Source organism: Pleurodeles waltl, chromosome 5, assembly GCF_031143425.1.
Source record: "Pleurodeles waltl isolate 20211129_DDA chromosome 5, aPleWal1.hap1.20221129, whole genome shotgun sequence".
NCBI classification, from domain to species: Eukaryota; Metazoa; Chordata; class Amphibia; order Caudata; family Salamandridae; genus Pleurodeles; species Pleurodeles waltl.
In genome coordinates, this window is record NC_090444.1 from 748526237 (window position 1) to 748543578 (window position 17342).

At 42.4% G+C, this 17342-nt stretch overlaps 1 protein-coding gene across 2 annotated transcripts in view; it reads left to right on the forward strand.

Annotated features, from left to right (window-relative positions):
- NPHP1 (nephrocystin 1) overlaps nucleotides 1-17342 on the forward strand; it is a 523503-nt gene that overhangs the window by 290875 nt on the left and 215286 nt on the right. For both annotated transcript variants that reach the window (XM_069234711.1, XM_069234712.1), the window contains exon 13: nucleotides 10897-11007. In XM_069234711.1, the coding sequence (XP_069090812.1) occupies nucleotides 10897-11007 (111 nt within the window). The remainder of the gene's footprint in view (nucleotides 1-10896; nucleotides 11008-17342) is intronic.

Here is a 17342-nt window from a genome sequence, read left to right on the forward strand (position 1 = left end):
GGGAATAGCCACAATATAATCATATACCTGTTATGTATGGAAAGTGATGTTATTTTTGATGGATCGGGAAATGTCAGTCTTGTAGTTAAAGTAATTTAATGTTTGGTCATGACGATAGTATATTGATCTAATAAAAATTGAAATGTTTGAAACAAGAAAGTGTACGCAGCTTACACTCTTAATTGTTATATGTGTTTTTTCCCTTTGAAGTAATCTTAAGTTTTAAAAGCCGACATGCTGCTCTTTCATCTCATTATCTTACACTTTCTAGAAGGGAAATCATGTGTAGATTCATCTCTGTGTTCAAATTTGATTGCTCTTTCATGTGTTATATGTTCAACATAATGTTTCACTAATCTGCACAGTCGTGCTTACAGTAGGATTTTTGGGCTCATATAATGAACCGAAAAGCAAGAGAGAATATATTGTTAATGCATACAGTGCTGGAGGAGGCTACTATGTGACCTAAGAAGACTTTGTATTATTGTTTTAATTGAAACGTCATCAGCTATTAGGATGACACATCGAATGCTTTTGCCATTGACTTCTGGTTTTGTAGCAGAATGTGGTTTTGATATTGAAGGCTGCTTACAGGTCTAGCTGGATGAGTATGATACAGCTCTGACTAACAAGCCAGGCGATGGAGATGGAGTTAGACCGACTCCTTTCAGTCAAGTGGGTGGTGCATGGTTTGACCATAGTCCATTATATGTTTGTAATCCATATGCTGCCAAAGGTGCTGTCAGGCTACTCATTCAGGAAGCACAAAGACAAAAAAGGATATAGTTTATTAAGAAGTACCCACAGACTAGCCTTAACCACTTGAAGGACCATGCCAGTTAGAAGAAACAAGGAACTACAGATGTGGGTGTGGAGTATTATATAGGGCAGCAGGGAGTCATTATCCTGGGGTTGAAATGAGAGAGATCTCTTCTGAGACATTTTGAAATTTGTGTTTGCAGGCATGGTTGACAGCTAGGTCTGAAATGTTCCAAATGGCTTTGACAAAAGTACAGTAAAGTTTTGTTTACAATTGTATTAAAATATCAGGGTTTGCTGGAGATCGTGGTGGCTATAGCTGCACTTTGAGAAGGTGAGTTTTTATGTAAATAGTGGCATAAAACCAAAGACTGGTCAGTAGTGACATACTTATTTCATTTTCAATTGGGATTGTTAAGTGGAGAAACCCCTGGTGGTAAGTATGAAGCAACCAGAGAGCATGAAAAAAAATATTTTAAGAGTTACAAAAAAGGCAATTTTATGTTGCAGATACACAGCAATTAGTAAGCAGACATAATTATGGGCTTCAGGAAGAGCCATCTTGAAATGCAAGCCAAAATTGTTTTGATTATGGCCTGCCTATTCAATACTGTTAAGAAAGTTACTACTGATCGAGTAGTTTGGTTGGTCACAAGTAGAGAGGCCCCTCAGTTATGCCATTTTCAACAGGGACATGGTGAGTCCATCTTGAAACTTTGCCAAATGTTTATGGTAATATTTAGGAAAGCATAAGTTAAGGATGTTTGGTAAGGCAAAAAGGTTTTTGCAGTACACGAACATTATATGGGTGATTCTTTGGGTTAGTAGTAGTGTGTAACGTCAACCAGAGTTAATTCCGATGGAAATTTGAAGATAGATAATACAGCAGTTCTTGTGTGCACCTTCTTGTTAGAGGTGTTCAGGTCCTGGAGAAGGTGGTCTGCCATCATGGAGGTACAGGTACCCCAGGTACTCGAGAAGAAGATCTGCTATCCTGGAGGTAAAGATAGGTTGAGAACAAATCCCAATACTTATGTCAAGGTCTCAGTTAGTTAAAGGACATATTTGACTAGGAAGACAATGTTTTAGTGCTGCACAGAAGTTCTTATAATGAACAGAGCAAGGTGTAGGTAGGAACGTGTAAAAGGTAGGGTTATTAAGTAGACTGTGTGGTAAGCTTTGATGGTTGTGTTTGGGGAACTCTCTTCATGTTTCAGTAAAGTTGCTGACTCTTGCATCATTGCTGATTGTCAATAAGGCAGATAAACAAGTTGTCGGGTTCCTATCCAAGCTTAGTACCACAGCTACCAAAACTGTAGGTGATTGCTCAATTTCTACCCTGGCTTCTAGATATGATCTGTAATGAATATTACCTCAATGGACTTTCTTCGCTAGTTACAGACTTTGTAAAGGAAACTTGTATACTTTTTAGCAGAGACCATTATGAAATACCTGAATGCTCTTTCCAATAGGAAGTTGAAACTGTTGATATCATTCAGTGGTGAGTCAGCCAATGGTGGAGTTGCCACCTTTGTTACTGGATCGTCATAGTCATCTCATTCTTTATTGTCAGTTTCTGTATTATCTTGCACCTCTTCTTCTTTCTCTTCTTCCACATTATCATCTGTGATGCCCATTTCTACTTGGCAGGGAGGAGGACCTGGTGGAAAAGGCAGAGACTGCTGAGGCAGCGGCACACATGGTTGATGCTGAAGCAGAGCAGGAATGATGACATGGTTGTTGGTGCACCTTTGGTTGGTTAGGAAGTGTAATGTAGAGGTCTGGGATCATCAGTAGGATGATCTCTAATCACATCTTCCAGGACCTGAAACATTGTTGGATTTTGGTAATGTTTGCCATTCATACAAGTGGCCATAACCCCAGTCATAGTCTGGTGTTTCCATAATGTCCTCAATTGTCCTGATAGTGATGGTTGCAAGATTGATGAGTGACATCTTCCACCAGTTAGTTATTGTGACTGCCATGATTTGTTGGTCTGTGACATGACCAGCATCCTGCTCTTCATCATAGTCCTCAACCTTAACTTTAATATTGAATAAACATTAAGCATGTTCATAATATCCCTCATACCATTCCTTCTCCTCGACATCCACGTTGAGAATCTTGGGCAGAGGTAATCGAGAGGCTCTACTAAGTACTTAATCTCTGTTGAGTAGACTATGTGGTAAGCTTTGATGGCTGTGTGTGGGGGGCCTGTATTCATGTTCCAGTAAAGTTGCTAACTCTTGCATCACTGCTGATTGTCAATAAGACAGGTGGACATGTCAGGTTCATGTCCAAGCTTAGTACAACAGCTGTAGGTGATTGCACACTTTTTGTACTCTTGCTGCTAGATATGACCTGTAATGAATATTACCTCAACAGTCTTTCTTGCTAGTTACAGACATTGTAAAGGAAACAAGTAGATTCTTTAGCAGAGACCATTATCTTGAAATACCTGAATGCGCTTTCCAAAAGGTTACTGGCTGTCTATAAAAAGTCTTCTATTTTCACAAGTGCCTTAGGGCCTAAAGAGAGCCTTCTAAGGGTATTCAGCCAATAGGTCTCCTTTTCAAATCTTTCCACATCCAGGCCCTAAACAACATTTGTCAGTAGCAGAGACCGTCTGAAGGGTTAGAGAATCCCAGGAAAGGGAAAAATATCAAACTATAACTTGAATAATAGACTTATCAGAGAAAATGAGCTGAGGGACAGCCTTCATGCACACTTTATTTTCCTCTCTATGGCTGAAGTTTAGGAATTTCTAAAGGGGTGATCAGGCTACTAAAGTACTTCTGTTTGAAGCCTTTAAGACTGGTAATGTGGAGCACAAACTTTCCCATTTTAAGGCAGTCTTTGCCCTCTCTATTCAAAGCTTTTTTCTTTTCTGTGCTTACTCTCGGGAACCTACTTCCTCAGTCTGTACACTCCTCTCGCTCCGTACAACTTTTCGTTCCTCTTCAAAATTATGTCTGCTTCATGAGGCTTTCGGTGACAGTTGTTAGAGCCCTGTCGAGTATCGCAGTTGGGCTACTGTGACACATTTTAGTGCACATTACTGAATTCCAACACTAAAATACATTTGTAACACATATATTGCTCCTGTTAGCATTGCTTGAGGTGCTTTGTTTTCAGGTGTCTTGAGTACAGCTAGCGCTTGTGTTGATATTGTTGTGGTTTTTTTTTATAAATCTCTAGGCAGTGCGAGCCGGACCCTGAGAAAAGGTGACTGTTGTTGCCATGGAAACCTCCTCTGGGACCTGCTTGTTACAATTTATAAACATTGTTTCAGCACACAGCGGGAATCAACAACAATCAAAGTGTCTCTACAGCAGGGGTCTCCAACCTTTTGTGTAATAAGAGCTATTAAGTTCAATTAAAACCATCGAAAGCTACTATTATTACTAGTGTTATAATTGTGACCACATCGTTCAAGATTACATTAGTAGCTACCATTTGCAAGATTACCAGCAGTGATCACCTCAGTGCATCAGGCTGGGTTGGCAGCAGTTATGTAAAAAATACTTCATCAGTTTAGAATGCCTATGTGTAGGTAACACATGCCAGCCACAGTTGCACAGTGCCTCTGGCACAAAAGTCGAACATCTAGTTGCAGATTCCTTACCTTAGAATTTCCCCCCAGCATCAGTCTGGATCAGCAGAATTTTCTCGAGCAGCACTCCTGCGTGTTGTTTGGTGGCATTGGGAGCGATCAGTGCCACCAAACAACACGCAGGAGTGCTGCTCGAGAAAATTCTGCCGATCCAGACTGATGCTGGGGGAAATTCTAAGGTAAGGAATCTGCAACTAGATGTTCTACTTTTGTGTCTGTGGTCGACATCTTCCGAGCCGGATATGACGTCGTGGGTCCCATATAGGGGCCACCCCTGCCCACTGATGTCAATTCTTTTCTTTCTGCTCTACCCAGCACTGATTCAAAGTAGGAGCTACCTCACAGTCATTTTTTGACGGTCTTTTTTGACTTTCTGCTAAAGTTTTTTGAGCTGTTTAACTCCTGGTGCGGCAAGGGATGTCTTCGAGGAAGACCGGTTTCAAGCCTTACGGTTCCTGTCATTGGCAATGTCCGTGACGGATCCGCACCTCGTGTGCCTTTGGTTCCTGGAACGCGACCACGACCCGAAGTCATGCTCCGAGTGTCAGGCCATGCATCCGAAGGCTTTGAGGGAGCGGTCCCTGAAGCTGATGGCAGCATGACACTTGACCCCACCAGGTCGAGGTCCCGTTGAGAGGAAGGTCCCGTGAGCAGTCTCGGAGTCTTCCATTGTCTTCCCCCATTCCAAATCCTCAGGACAGTTGGGTAAGTCGAGGCATAAGAAGAAGTTGAAGAAGACGAAAGGTTCTTCGACTTCATCTCGTCCATCTACCGGCGAAACGAGAGAGCGGCAGTGGAGGTAGCGTCTGGGCATACTCCGCGCCTCCCCAAGTTTCCGGGAGCTGGAACTACCCCTGCCCAACATAAAGAATTCTATGAGGCCATGCACTTCATTTTTGGGCAGTTTGACACTGGTGGCACGCCTTTGGTCCCTGTATAGTAAGAAGGTGCCTTTTGGGGTTCTCCGCTGGTGGCTTTGGCCTTGGCTCTGAGGGGCACCTAGGGATCCATGCTTGGATCCCGACCAGTGTCGTCATACCACCTCGGCGTTCCCCAACACTGATCCCAACGCTTCCGGTGTCGCCAGCGCCCCTGGGTGGCGTCATCCCCATCCTCATTGCGACTCCGACATGGATGACTCTAAAGCCGACAGGGGCCTTACTGACAAAGTCGGATCCTGAGTCTTATTCCTATGGGCTAGGTTACAGCGAGGAGTGGGAGCGGTCGCCGGACCCTTTGGAATACCAACTGCAAGAATCTGTGGATTGGCAGATGGACTTTGGTGAATCCAGTGGTCTGGCTACCTCCCCAGATACTGGCATGCTTTCTACCCGTACCATGGCTACGGAGGAGGGAGCGCCATACTCTGTGGTGGTGAGAAGAGCCGCTGAGGTCCTGGACCTTGAGTTGCCTTCGGTGGCAGTCAGGATTTACCTCTTGACAGAGGTGCTTCAAACTGGAGGGTATATCCTCTGAACCCCTGCTCCCCTCCAATGAAGTCCTTATGGATGTCCTACTGGGTGTACCTGGTCCAAACCCAGCACAGCGGCTCCTGTGAACAGGACAGTTGCCTGCCACCATCGCCCTGCTGAGGGTGACCCAAGCTTCCTTACACAACACCCTACCCCTGAGAGCTTGGTAATCTAAGTCTCTGCATCCCATGACGTGTTCCCTTCTGCACTACAAGAGGCTGGACACACTCAGCCTCTTGTAGTGCGTGAAGAACACATGCCTTTTTGGCCAGTATTCTCATACTCGCAAGTGCTGCCACAGGTCAAGGAGGAGGCTTTGGCTGTACTTTCCCAAGCAGTTGCTGATGGGATATGCAGCAAAGTTCACAATCCGATGTGGACTAGACACGACTAACCAACTGGGCAGAGCGGTTGCATCGACAGTGGCCCTGAGGATCCACGCCTGGTTGAAGACATCTGGCTTTTCGGGGATGTCCAAGCCAACCTTGTGGACAGGCCCTTTAATGGTGCCTATCTCTTTGGAGAAAAGGCAGACTTGGCGCTCAAGTGGTTCATGGATTCTCATGCTACAGCCAGGTCCTTGGACCTTGCAGCGGCCCTTTGTCCCCCTCAGTCTGCTTTTCGCCCCTTTTGTGGCTATGGAAGAGGTACCCAGCCATATCCTTTCCCATCCAACCACCGTGCCACACATGCTGCTCAGCCTATGTGTGGCCAGTCCACCACCCATTCCTTATGCAGCTGCCTCCAGACCTTCCTAGTCTGACTTTTCCCCACCATGGACCAGTCAGAGTCAAGATCCACCATCACCTGCTCCGCTGGCAATCATCACGTCAGACAGGTGGGTTTTGCAGATAGTCCAAAGGGGCTACTCCCTCCCCATTGAGACTACCCCTCAATCCATGCCAAACACAGGAAGTTACGGCTCTCTTGGCCAAGGGAACCAGAGAGATGGTTCCTGTGCCAGAAGTAGGTTCTGGTTGCTATTCCTGCTACTTTCTTGTACCCAAAATAGACAAAGGCCTATGCCCTATCCTAGACCTTCGATCTTCAAACTCTTCCTCTGGAAGGAGAAGTTCAAAATGCTCACTCTGGGTCAGGTTCTTTCTGCCCTGGACCCGGGAGCCTGGATGGTAGCGTTGGACTTGAAGGATGCTTATTTCCATATCCCTGTCCTGCCTGCCCAAAGATGTTACGTGCAGTTCACGGGAGGCCAAAAGCACTTTCAGTTCACTGTGCTCCCCTTAGGCCTTACCAGTGCCCCTTCTGTGTTCACCAAGGTGATGGCGGTGGTTGTGGCTCATCTGTGCAGGTCAGGGGGTTTCAGTCTTCCTCTACGTCTACAACTGGTTGTTGAAGGCCAGTTCACCTCAGGTTGTCGTCTCCCACCTCCAGACTACAGCAGACTGCCTGCATTCACTGGGGTTTGCTATAAAAGTGCCAAAGTCACACCTGACTCCCTGACAGATGCTCTCTTTCATCGGAGCTGTTCTGGACACATTGCAGTTTTGGACTTATCCTCCAAAACGATGAGTGCAGGATATCCAGACTATGATACCGATGTTTAAGCCTCTATCCTGGAATTCAATGAGAATGATTCTTAGGCTGGTGGGCCTAATGGCCTCCAGCATCCTGCTTGTGACACATGCCCGTTGGCATATGCAGGCTCTGCAGCAGGGCCTGAAGATCCAGTGGGTGTAGCATCAGGGAAATCTCTCCAACATGGTCCAGATCTTGGAGAGAACTGCACAAGACCTGCAGTGGTGGCTAGCAAACCGCGATTGGGTCAGAGGCAGACCCCTCTCTCTTCCCCACTCAGATCTGACAGTAGTGATAGATGCATCACTCCTGAGCTGGGGTGGTTATCTGGGAGAGGCGGAGATTAGAGGCATCTGGTCTTCGGCTGAGTCCGGACTCCACATCAACCCGTTGGAGCTCCATGCTATCAGACTAACATTGAAAGCATTTCTTTCCTCTCTCAAGGAACATGTAGTGCAGGTGTTCACGTACAATACCACTGCCATGTGGTACTGCAACAAGCAGGGCGAGGTGGAGTCATTGACCCTTTGTCATGAGGCTCTGCACCTCTGGATTTGGCTGGAACTTCAGGGCATTTTCCTTGTGGTTCAATATCTGGCGGGCTCTCTGAACACCAGAGGGGACAAACTCAGCCATCAATGCTAAGCTGACCACGAATTGCATCTCCATCCGAAGGTGGCAAAGGTCTCTTACAGCAGTGGGGAGAGCATTGGTTAGATCTCTTCGTCACGCAGAGAATGCACAATGTCAGCAGTATTGCACGTTGGAGTTTCCAAGGCGGCAATCACTCGGCGCCACTTTTCGCCTCGAGTGGCTCTCAGGCCTTCTGTATGCCTTTCTGCCCATATCACTTCTGACCAGAGTTCTCAAGAAGATCAAGAACGACTGGGCCCAAGTTATCCTTGTGGGTCCAGATTGGGCACAAAGAGTCTGCTATCCCAAGCTACTGAGCATGGCCATCGATCCTCCAATCAGACTGTCTGAAGCATCTTCTGTCACCTCACCAGGGGAGGGTTCTCCACCCGCACTTGTCCAGTCTTAGCCTTCTTGTGTGGAGATTGAGTGGCTACAGTTGACAGCTTTTGGCCTTCCGACCAAAGTCTGTAACATAATCTTGGCATCCAGGCGCGCCTCCACCAAAACGGTATACTCCTGTAGTTGAAGAAATTTGTGGCATGGTGCACAGACAGGTCTTTTGAACCCCTTCCTGCCCGGCTCTTTGAGGTCCTGTTATTTATTCTTTCCCTGGCCCAGCAGGGCTATGCTTGGCATTCTCAAATGTTATCTGTCTGCCATTTCTGCTTTTTTACAGTTGCCTCATCAACCTTCCTTGTTTAAGTCTCCTATTGTAAATAGGTTCCTTTAAGGCCTTACTCATATGTTTCCTCAATCAATCCATTATTCCCCAATGGGATTTGAATTTAGTTTTTACATTTCTGATGTTTGCTCCTTTCAAGCCTCTCCACCAACATCCTCTCAGGCTTCTCACTTTGAAAACAGCCTTCCTTGTAGCCATCACATCTCCCCGCAGGGTGAGTGAGCTGCAGGCATTGTCATCTAAGCTGCCCACCTTTCCATCTATCCTGACAAAGTGGTGCTTTGCACTGGGGCCTCCTTTCTGCCAAAACTGGTTACGCCCTTCCATGTAGGCCAATCCATCACCTTGCCTACTTTTTACCCACACCCATATCCTTCTAAGGAAGTGGAGAGACTCCATTGCTTTGACCCCAAAAAAGTGTTGGTGTCCTACCTTGATCGTAACAAAGAGTTGATCAACTCTTTGTTGGTTATGTGGGTGCGAAGAAAGGTTGGGCAGTGCAGAAGAGAACCATCCTAGATGGGTCATTCTCAGCATTAAAACGTGCTACATACTGGCTAAGAAGCAACCCTCTGAGGGTTTGTGTGCTCATTCTACCAAAGCTAAAGCTGTGACCACTGCTCTAGCACACAGAATTCCAGTCCTTGACATCTGTCAGGTAGCAACGTGGGCATCTCTGCACACGTTTACCAAACACTACTGCCTGGACAGTCAGGTCCGTAGGGACGGGCATTTTGCCCGTTCGGTCCTGCTAGACTTTCCAGTATCTAGCTCTTAGTTCGCAGATCCACCTCCGGGGAGGGGATGGTATAAAATCTAAATCTAAGGTAAGAAATCTGCAACCAGATGTCTCTATCGTATGGACAAGTTACTTACCTTTGGTAAGGCCTTATCTCATAGAGACAATATCTAGTTGCAGATTCCTTACCGACCCACCCATCCTTCCCGCTCTGTGAACTGATTTCTACGGACATGGACTCCCTTTCAGGGCTCTAGTTTTGATGCACCAGGGGGTCAGTGTTCTTCATGGCTCTGCACTTTTGACATGGAAAATTGTGAAAAGAAACTGACATCAGCGAGCCGGAGTGGTGCTTATATAGGACCAGCAGCGTCATATCCGGTGCGGATGACACCGCCAACGGATGCAGAGCCGATCAACGCCACCTAACTGCGCGCAAGGATAATGCTCGAGACTGCTTGAGAAAAATCAGCAGATCCAGGCTGACGCCTGGGGGAAATTCTAAGGTAAGGAATCTGCAATTCAATTTTGTCTCCACCAGATAAGGCATTACCAAAGGTAAGTAACTTGTCCATTAAAAACTGTTTATCGACTGGGCCATCAATCAAATAGTTAGTTATAGCCTGGTTGCCTAACAATGTCATTAGGTCAGTCCAAAAAAAGGCAATACATGTACCTCAGTGGCCTCTTGGAGGACCCTAATGCTATCTTTTCATTGATTGGACCAAGTAAAATCATAATTTGAGACCAAGAGACTAAAGGAGTACTGGGTACACATTGCAAAATTGCCAGTCATGCGTCTGCATCCATGCACATGAATCTTGAAGGATGTATTTGTATGTAGCTATTAAATATTTGGCAAAGCCATTAGTCTGAGTTTTTAGAACCAAGACCTTTTGAGTGCTTGTTTGTTTAATATGCCCCACTTCATGAGACACACACTCCCTGCTGCTCAGCTCTCATAATTGCATCAGATTAGGGTGTTTCTTTTGACTATGAATTGCACCGTGGTGCCTCTCCTGCTCCCTATTTCTCGGTCACTTTCCCACTTGTCTGCCTCTCCTAATCACTTTATTGCTCTCCTTTGTCCTGTTCTGCGCAGCCATTAGATTTTAAACACGTAGTTGTGTGTTTTTTTCAGTTTCTAACAGGATGCCTACCTTTATCAATGTTACTTTACAAACATCTTCTTAAATGTGACACTTGCCCTTCACTCTGCAGCTGACCCTACTGCACCTCTGACTCTCCCTTTCAGCTTTCAAGGGGTGGGAGTGCTGCAGTTCCAAAAGATTGAAATGACTATGCCAAAAAGCCAACACACACTGAATATTAACGTTTTTATTACTGAAATCTGTATTTGTTGTTTAAGCATTTTATTGTATTTGTAAGGTAATCTAGAAAATAAAAAAAAAATTTCTATGAACAGTAACAGCTTTCCTATGTACATATATCTTTTTAGGTCTCTGGCATCCTGCCCAGCTTGCTTGATGGTGACTGTTTTGTCAGATCCAGTTCCCCATCCACAGACATTGGGATATTATTTGAACTTGGAATTTCTTATATGCGCAGTGTAAGTGTTTGCAAGTGACTCTATTTTTCAAGCCATTGAAACTAATTTGTAAATGCCACTGTGGTGCTAATTCTCTCTAAAAATATTTTCCTGCTCTCTCCCTTCAGTGTTATATATGTGTTGTGCTAAGTTGGGGTCTGGGCAGATTCGTCTGTCTTGTTAATGGTAATAAAACTGTGATAAGATAAATATTGTAACAAGTTGCTCAATATTACATGCAGGCCTGTCAGTTGTAGCATCATGAACCATTGCTGCAAAGGTGAATTAAATCTTTGGAGCTGAAAACAACATCTAAGTCCAAACCTTAGTCTGCTCCCACTTGGGTGGAGGCAGGTCTACTCTATGGCCTGCCACATACCACATTTTCCCATCTGAAAGGCATCCTTCACATTGTAGCACATTTCATCAGAGACCTGAAGTAGGTCAACCACATCACTCCGACACTGAATAACCTACATTGGCACCTGGCACCTGCACGATCAGCTGCTTTATATACAAGGACACTGGAAAGGGCACCCTTGCAGATGTGTGTGAGAAAATGTAGCAAGTGATGTAGAAGTGTAGCAGTGATGTAGCAAGGTTGCAGTGGGCCCTGATAAAAGTAAGGTAAAAGAGAGGCATAATTAAGGGCGGCACAGACTTCTCAAGTTGTTTGGCCAGCCTGCCACAGTACTGGCGTCAGGGTAGGAACCCTCCGTCGTCAATGTTAACAACGTGGTATCAGACTACACTAAATAGCATTGAAAACAAATTGATAACAACCATAGACTACCAGGAGCTTTTCAGGTATTACTTTCCGCTACTGCAAGACTGGCCGATCAATTCAGTGCAATGGGGGAGTTCGCTTGACTAGAAGTATGACAGCAACATTGGCACGGTTCACAGGAGTGCCAATCATGGACTTATACAGATTTGCAACATGGGCTCTGAAGCACTTCTTTACGAATCCCTACTACCTTGATGTTCAATCTAGAATGAAGACAGCAGTAGAACATGCAGTGCTACGCAACATTTTTCATTAAGGTGATCCTTTTTGCTCTTGTTCTATTCTTATTTTGTGTAGTGCTTTGATAATCGTAATTCAAGCAATTGAATCTGTGAATGATCCAGTGCTGGAGAAGAAAGAAATTACCTGTAACTACAGTTCAACATTGAGGTTTTGATACATTCACATGTGCCCGCCCACCTCCCTATTCGTGAGGCTATCAGTGTCTCTAGGAGATGAAGAATTCAAATCTGACAGTCAATGCCTCTGAGGAGGGATGGAGCACTGAATACATCCGCCTGAGCAGGTGGACTTCAGCTTATTAGATGAGTTGGGTTGGCTACTGGTAGTCTGTACACCTCATTTCAATTTGCCCATCGCATGATTTAAATAGAGAATCTTGGTTTACGTGTCCTGCACCTATGTTTTTTCACAATTTAGCTCTTCTTGTCCTTCACTTACTGTTGAGGGAAGGCCTCTTTTATTGCCTTGCACTTGTAGTTTAGAAAAGATTGTTCTACTAATCTTGTAGCTATTGCACCTCTGGTTCAAAGAAGCTTGTTCTGTCTCACATCTTTTGTTAAAGGAAGCTGGCTCTACCTCTCATGCATCTATGGTTCAGGGACGGTTGTTCTGCTTGCCCTTCATGTGTGGTTTATGGAAGCATGCTGTGCCTGTCTTCCATGTAAGAAAGAGTACATCTCTTATCCTGCATTATTATCCTTGCATCCCCACCTGTGCAGATTTTTGATCCAGATCAAATCATATTGTCTCCCTCATTGTGAGCGCCTATATGTCCTTACATTTGCACTATGTACTTTATGAGAACGTTGCGAAACGGTATAGTTTAACCTGTCACAAAAGTAACAGATACAAGAACATTTGCAAGGTGAAGCCAATAACTGACTCATTTGACCTTCCTTTATTACGGGTCTTGTTTGTTCCTCATTACTAGTGTATGTATTTGCCCATGTCTTTTCATTACGTATGTCAATAAAATCAGCCAATAGAGATTGGCATGTATTATTTTTTTCTCCTCACTTTGATGGCGAAGTACTGCTCAGGGCTTATTTTGTTTTAGTTTTCTAAATTATTGCTGGTGTATTTTTTTCTAGAGAAATGGTTTTGCCAGCAGGCATCTCTTTCTCAAGATTAATGGAAGCAGATTAGTTTTAGTTTTCTACAAGATGAAATGAGTGGAGTTTCAAATTGTTAGTCTCTGGATGCGTTCATGTTTCTAACTGTTTGATAGACCTGTAATATCATTTATACAATGTTGCACAACTAATCAATGACAGTGACATCACTGAAGGCCCACATGCACGCACATACTACAATGCTACAAATCAAAGGAATTCTGCAAGAAGGTCACTATTGGCCTGATTACCTAACTGCTTTTTGTAGTACGTAAAATAGTACAACAGTAATACTCCTTTCTACAAAATGGAACTCACAAACCTATAGGTGGAAATCACTAGCTCAGTTGCTCCTATATTTTCTTTGGGGAGACCTCACCCCAAGGTAATTTACAACTTAGTAGTAAATGTGTAAGTGTCTACGAGGAGAGGTGGGGAAAATCAGAAATATCTACTACTAAGTGGAGTGATTTAGGGAGGGAAAAGGGGCGGTTTACGGAGGGGGTTGTAATACAAGCACCCACCCACAAAAGAGTAAGACCGTTGCCATTCACAAACTGCACTTCTAAAGTCACCACTGCCCTAAAGGTGACAAAACAGTAGTGAATGTACTGCAGCCAGCCTTTGCAGTAAGTATGGCACCACACAAGGCCACTCACAGATACTGCAATACACTCCCCTAATAAGTAATTGTGATTGGGACCTAATATAACACCCGTAGGAAATAATGTTAAAATAATTAAATTATTTTGACTTTTAAATTGTGTATATACATTTATTTTACTCTTTAACATTATGCAAAATGCATCATTACACATTTTAGTAGTTTAAAAAATACTAGTTAAATGTATTTAGAAAAATATTTTTTTAAAACTTTTATTAAAAGTTGAAATGTAAGTTAAATTAATTTTATTGAAAGTTGAAATGTAAGTTATATTAATTTTATTGAAATTTGAAATGTAAGTTATATTTATTAAACGCAACTTTCAGGTAACTTACTAAAGAATAAAAATAAAATTGGTGGGTAAAGCGTTCTTATTTTGTTTACAAGTTAATATTTGTAAAATAAATGAATGCATTTAAATGGTTTCATTATTTAGTAAGTTTTTATTTTAAAGAGTTAATGTGCTTTAATATTTTCTTTTCTTTGTTTGAGGGGACTTTTTTTATTTTAAGTTAATTTACTTTTATATTTTTTACAATATATTTTCTTTTAAAAGTTAATACACTTAATAATTTTCCCTATTCTTTCCATAAGGGATATCACTACCATGGTGGAGGAGATCTTTACCAAGTTGGCATTGTCTATGCATGAAAAGTTACAGTTAGTAACTTTACACCTCTAAATTTAGCTCTACCCCCTAGTTTTCTTCGTAGTGTAAGTCTACACTTTGGAGTAATTTTACATTTTTAAATGGAGAATAGCTACAAGTAGTAGGTTTACTCCAAAGTGTAAGAATACATTTACACATGTAGATTTACTCATGTGTAAATTTACCTCTGTAATAATTAGGCCCCATTATGTTTTGGTTAAATTAAAAAGAAGCAGACCAGTTGCCATACTTTCGTGACAACATGACTCCATTTGTTTTTATAATAATCAAAATACGATCATGATTGTAGGAAGATAGTTCTGTATATTGTATTGCAATAGTATTTTATATAGCGCTTACTACCCCTGATGAGGCGTCAAATTGCTTTTCCCCCAAGAGGAATTAGTGGTGGATTAGTATAGGAAAATATGAGTACAGTTTTAGTATTATTATGAGTTAATTTGAGCAGAGGATATGTGAGTTTGTTAGTTGGATTTACTAGAGTAATGGAGGAATAGAGGAGGGAAGAATCCAGAAGTGTTAATTGGGAGTTTATAGTAATAGGTTGAGGCTTGGGATGAGTAAAGGAGAGATGGAGGAGGGAAGAGTCTGTGGCAAGGGTTAGGGATATAATAGTATTTTTGGATGGGGTTTTGGATGAGTCAAAGGTGGGGTTTTGGATGAGTCAAAGGTGGAATAAATGAGGGCGAATTTAGTATGGTTGTTTGGGAGATCATGGTAGTAGACAGGTCTGGGTGAGCTAGATGTGGAAGAGGACGGAAGAGCTAAGGCAGGGTTATTTTGGAGATTAAAGTAGTAGAATGAGTTTGGGAAGAGTCAGTGGGGATGGTGGATCAATTGATAGAGACATGACATATGGTGATAGGTAGACAAAGTAAAGCTTACAAGAGAGTACAAATTTATTATTTTATTTATGTATAATTTTATTTATAAATATACATTTTTCTTTTTCTTTAACTTATTCATTATTCTTTTTTAACTTTAATTTACTTATTTATAATTTGAATTTTATTTATAGATTTTATTTTATTTTTTGTATTTAATTTTTCTCTAGTACAGTAAGACTAGAGTAATAAATATAAATGTAAATAGATAATAAGGGAATATATGTTCATGGAATATAATAATGGGTATAATGATATAAGAAGAAAAGTATTATTGTATAAACACATACTTTCAAGAATTGTAATATTTGAAGTTAATTAATAAGTGTACTTTTCTAACATTTATTTATCTTTCCTCAATTTTTGAATAGCAAAATGCTTATGATAATAAAACATTTGATCAGTGTGATATAAAACGAGAGCAGGGATTCATAAGTATCTAATATAACACCTTATCTAGGAGATATGCAATGCCCTATGAACATGTTAAGCATATAATAACATACACATATATATGTATATACACACACACGCATACACAAATGCATACCCACACATATAAACATATATGTGTGGGGAGAATACACACATACATATACATATTTAACCCTGAGTAAATATACATTTGTTAAACAGGTTTAAAGAGTATGTGTGTAATTTATTTTTATGACATAGTAGCGATACATATTTCCTAAAGAACTATACATATCTAGAATATACACATAATCAGATTAAAAATATTTATCAATACAGGCATATGCAGTCCATTGCTGTTTGAATATGGTGGTCATTAAGGAAAGAGCCAACTCTTGAGTAGTCTTCTGAAGACAAGATAGTTATCGGTCGATCTTGTATTTGGGGGTAATGAATTCCATAGTTTGGCTGCTTGAATGGAGAAGGATGTACCACCTATAGTCTTTTTCTTGTATGGTGGTGTTCTAAGGCAGGGTGCCAATCTTGAGTGGAGGTTTCTTTGATGAATGAATTTGGTTATTTGGTTTCTGATAAAAAGTGGTCCTGTTCCATGTATAAGTTTGTGGGTGATACAAAGCAGCTTAAAGGTGGATCTTCTGGCAACAGGTTGCCAGTGTAGTGCTCTCAAGGCAGGGGAAGATGTGGGCTTGTGGCTTTACATGTAATAGTAGCCTGGCAGCGGAGTTCTGAATACATTGTAGTTTTTTCATAATAGATAGTAGCCTGCACCTTGTGGGGAAATCCGATGTGGGGGAAGATGCTTTGCAGTCTTCAAGGGGATGAAGCTTGTTCATGCTAATTTGTCCATTCATTGTTGACTTGGAGTCCATGATAATTACAAGGTTTTTACTTCCTCGAATAATTGAGGAGGTGGTCCGAGATCGTCAGGCCAGGTGCACAATATGTCATAATTTTTCCAGTCATCACATATGAGTATTTCCGTTTTAGAGGCATTTAGTTTGAGATGGCTCCAAGTCATCCACTGATCAACGGCTCTGAGGCAGCTGAAGATTTGTGAGTTTTCAATGTCTTTGGGGCATTCCAATCTAAGTAGTATTTGTGAGTCAACTGCACAGTTGTAGCATGCGAGTTGAAAATCATTGATCAGTTTTGGCAATGATATCATGTAGATGTTGAAAAGCAAAGGTGAGATGATTGATCCTTGGGGGACCCCTACTTTTGTGAGGTTGGGTTTGGACGTGAAGGGGGAGAATAGATGATATTAGTTCTGTTTTGAAGGTAGGATGTAATCCAGTCAAGAGCATTCCCTTCTATGCCGGCTTCATGGAGTCTTTGAATTAAGGTGTCATGGTCAACCGTATCATTAGGCAGCAGAGAGGTCCAAGAGAAGTAGTGCAGCAACTCCATTGCAGTCGACTGTGTTTTTAAGATCATCCCAGATTGCTATGATCGCCGATTCAGTGCCTCTTCCTGGGCGGAATCCAGTTTGGTAGTCTGAAATTATGGAATTTTCTTCAATGATTTGTGACATCTGGGCGAATGTTGCTCTTTCTATCAGTTT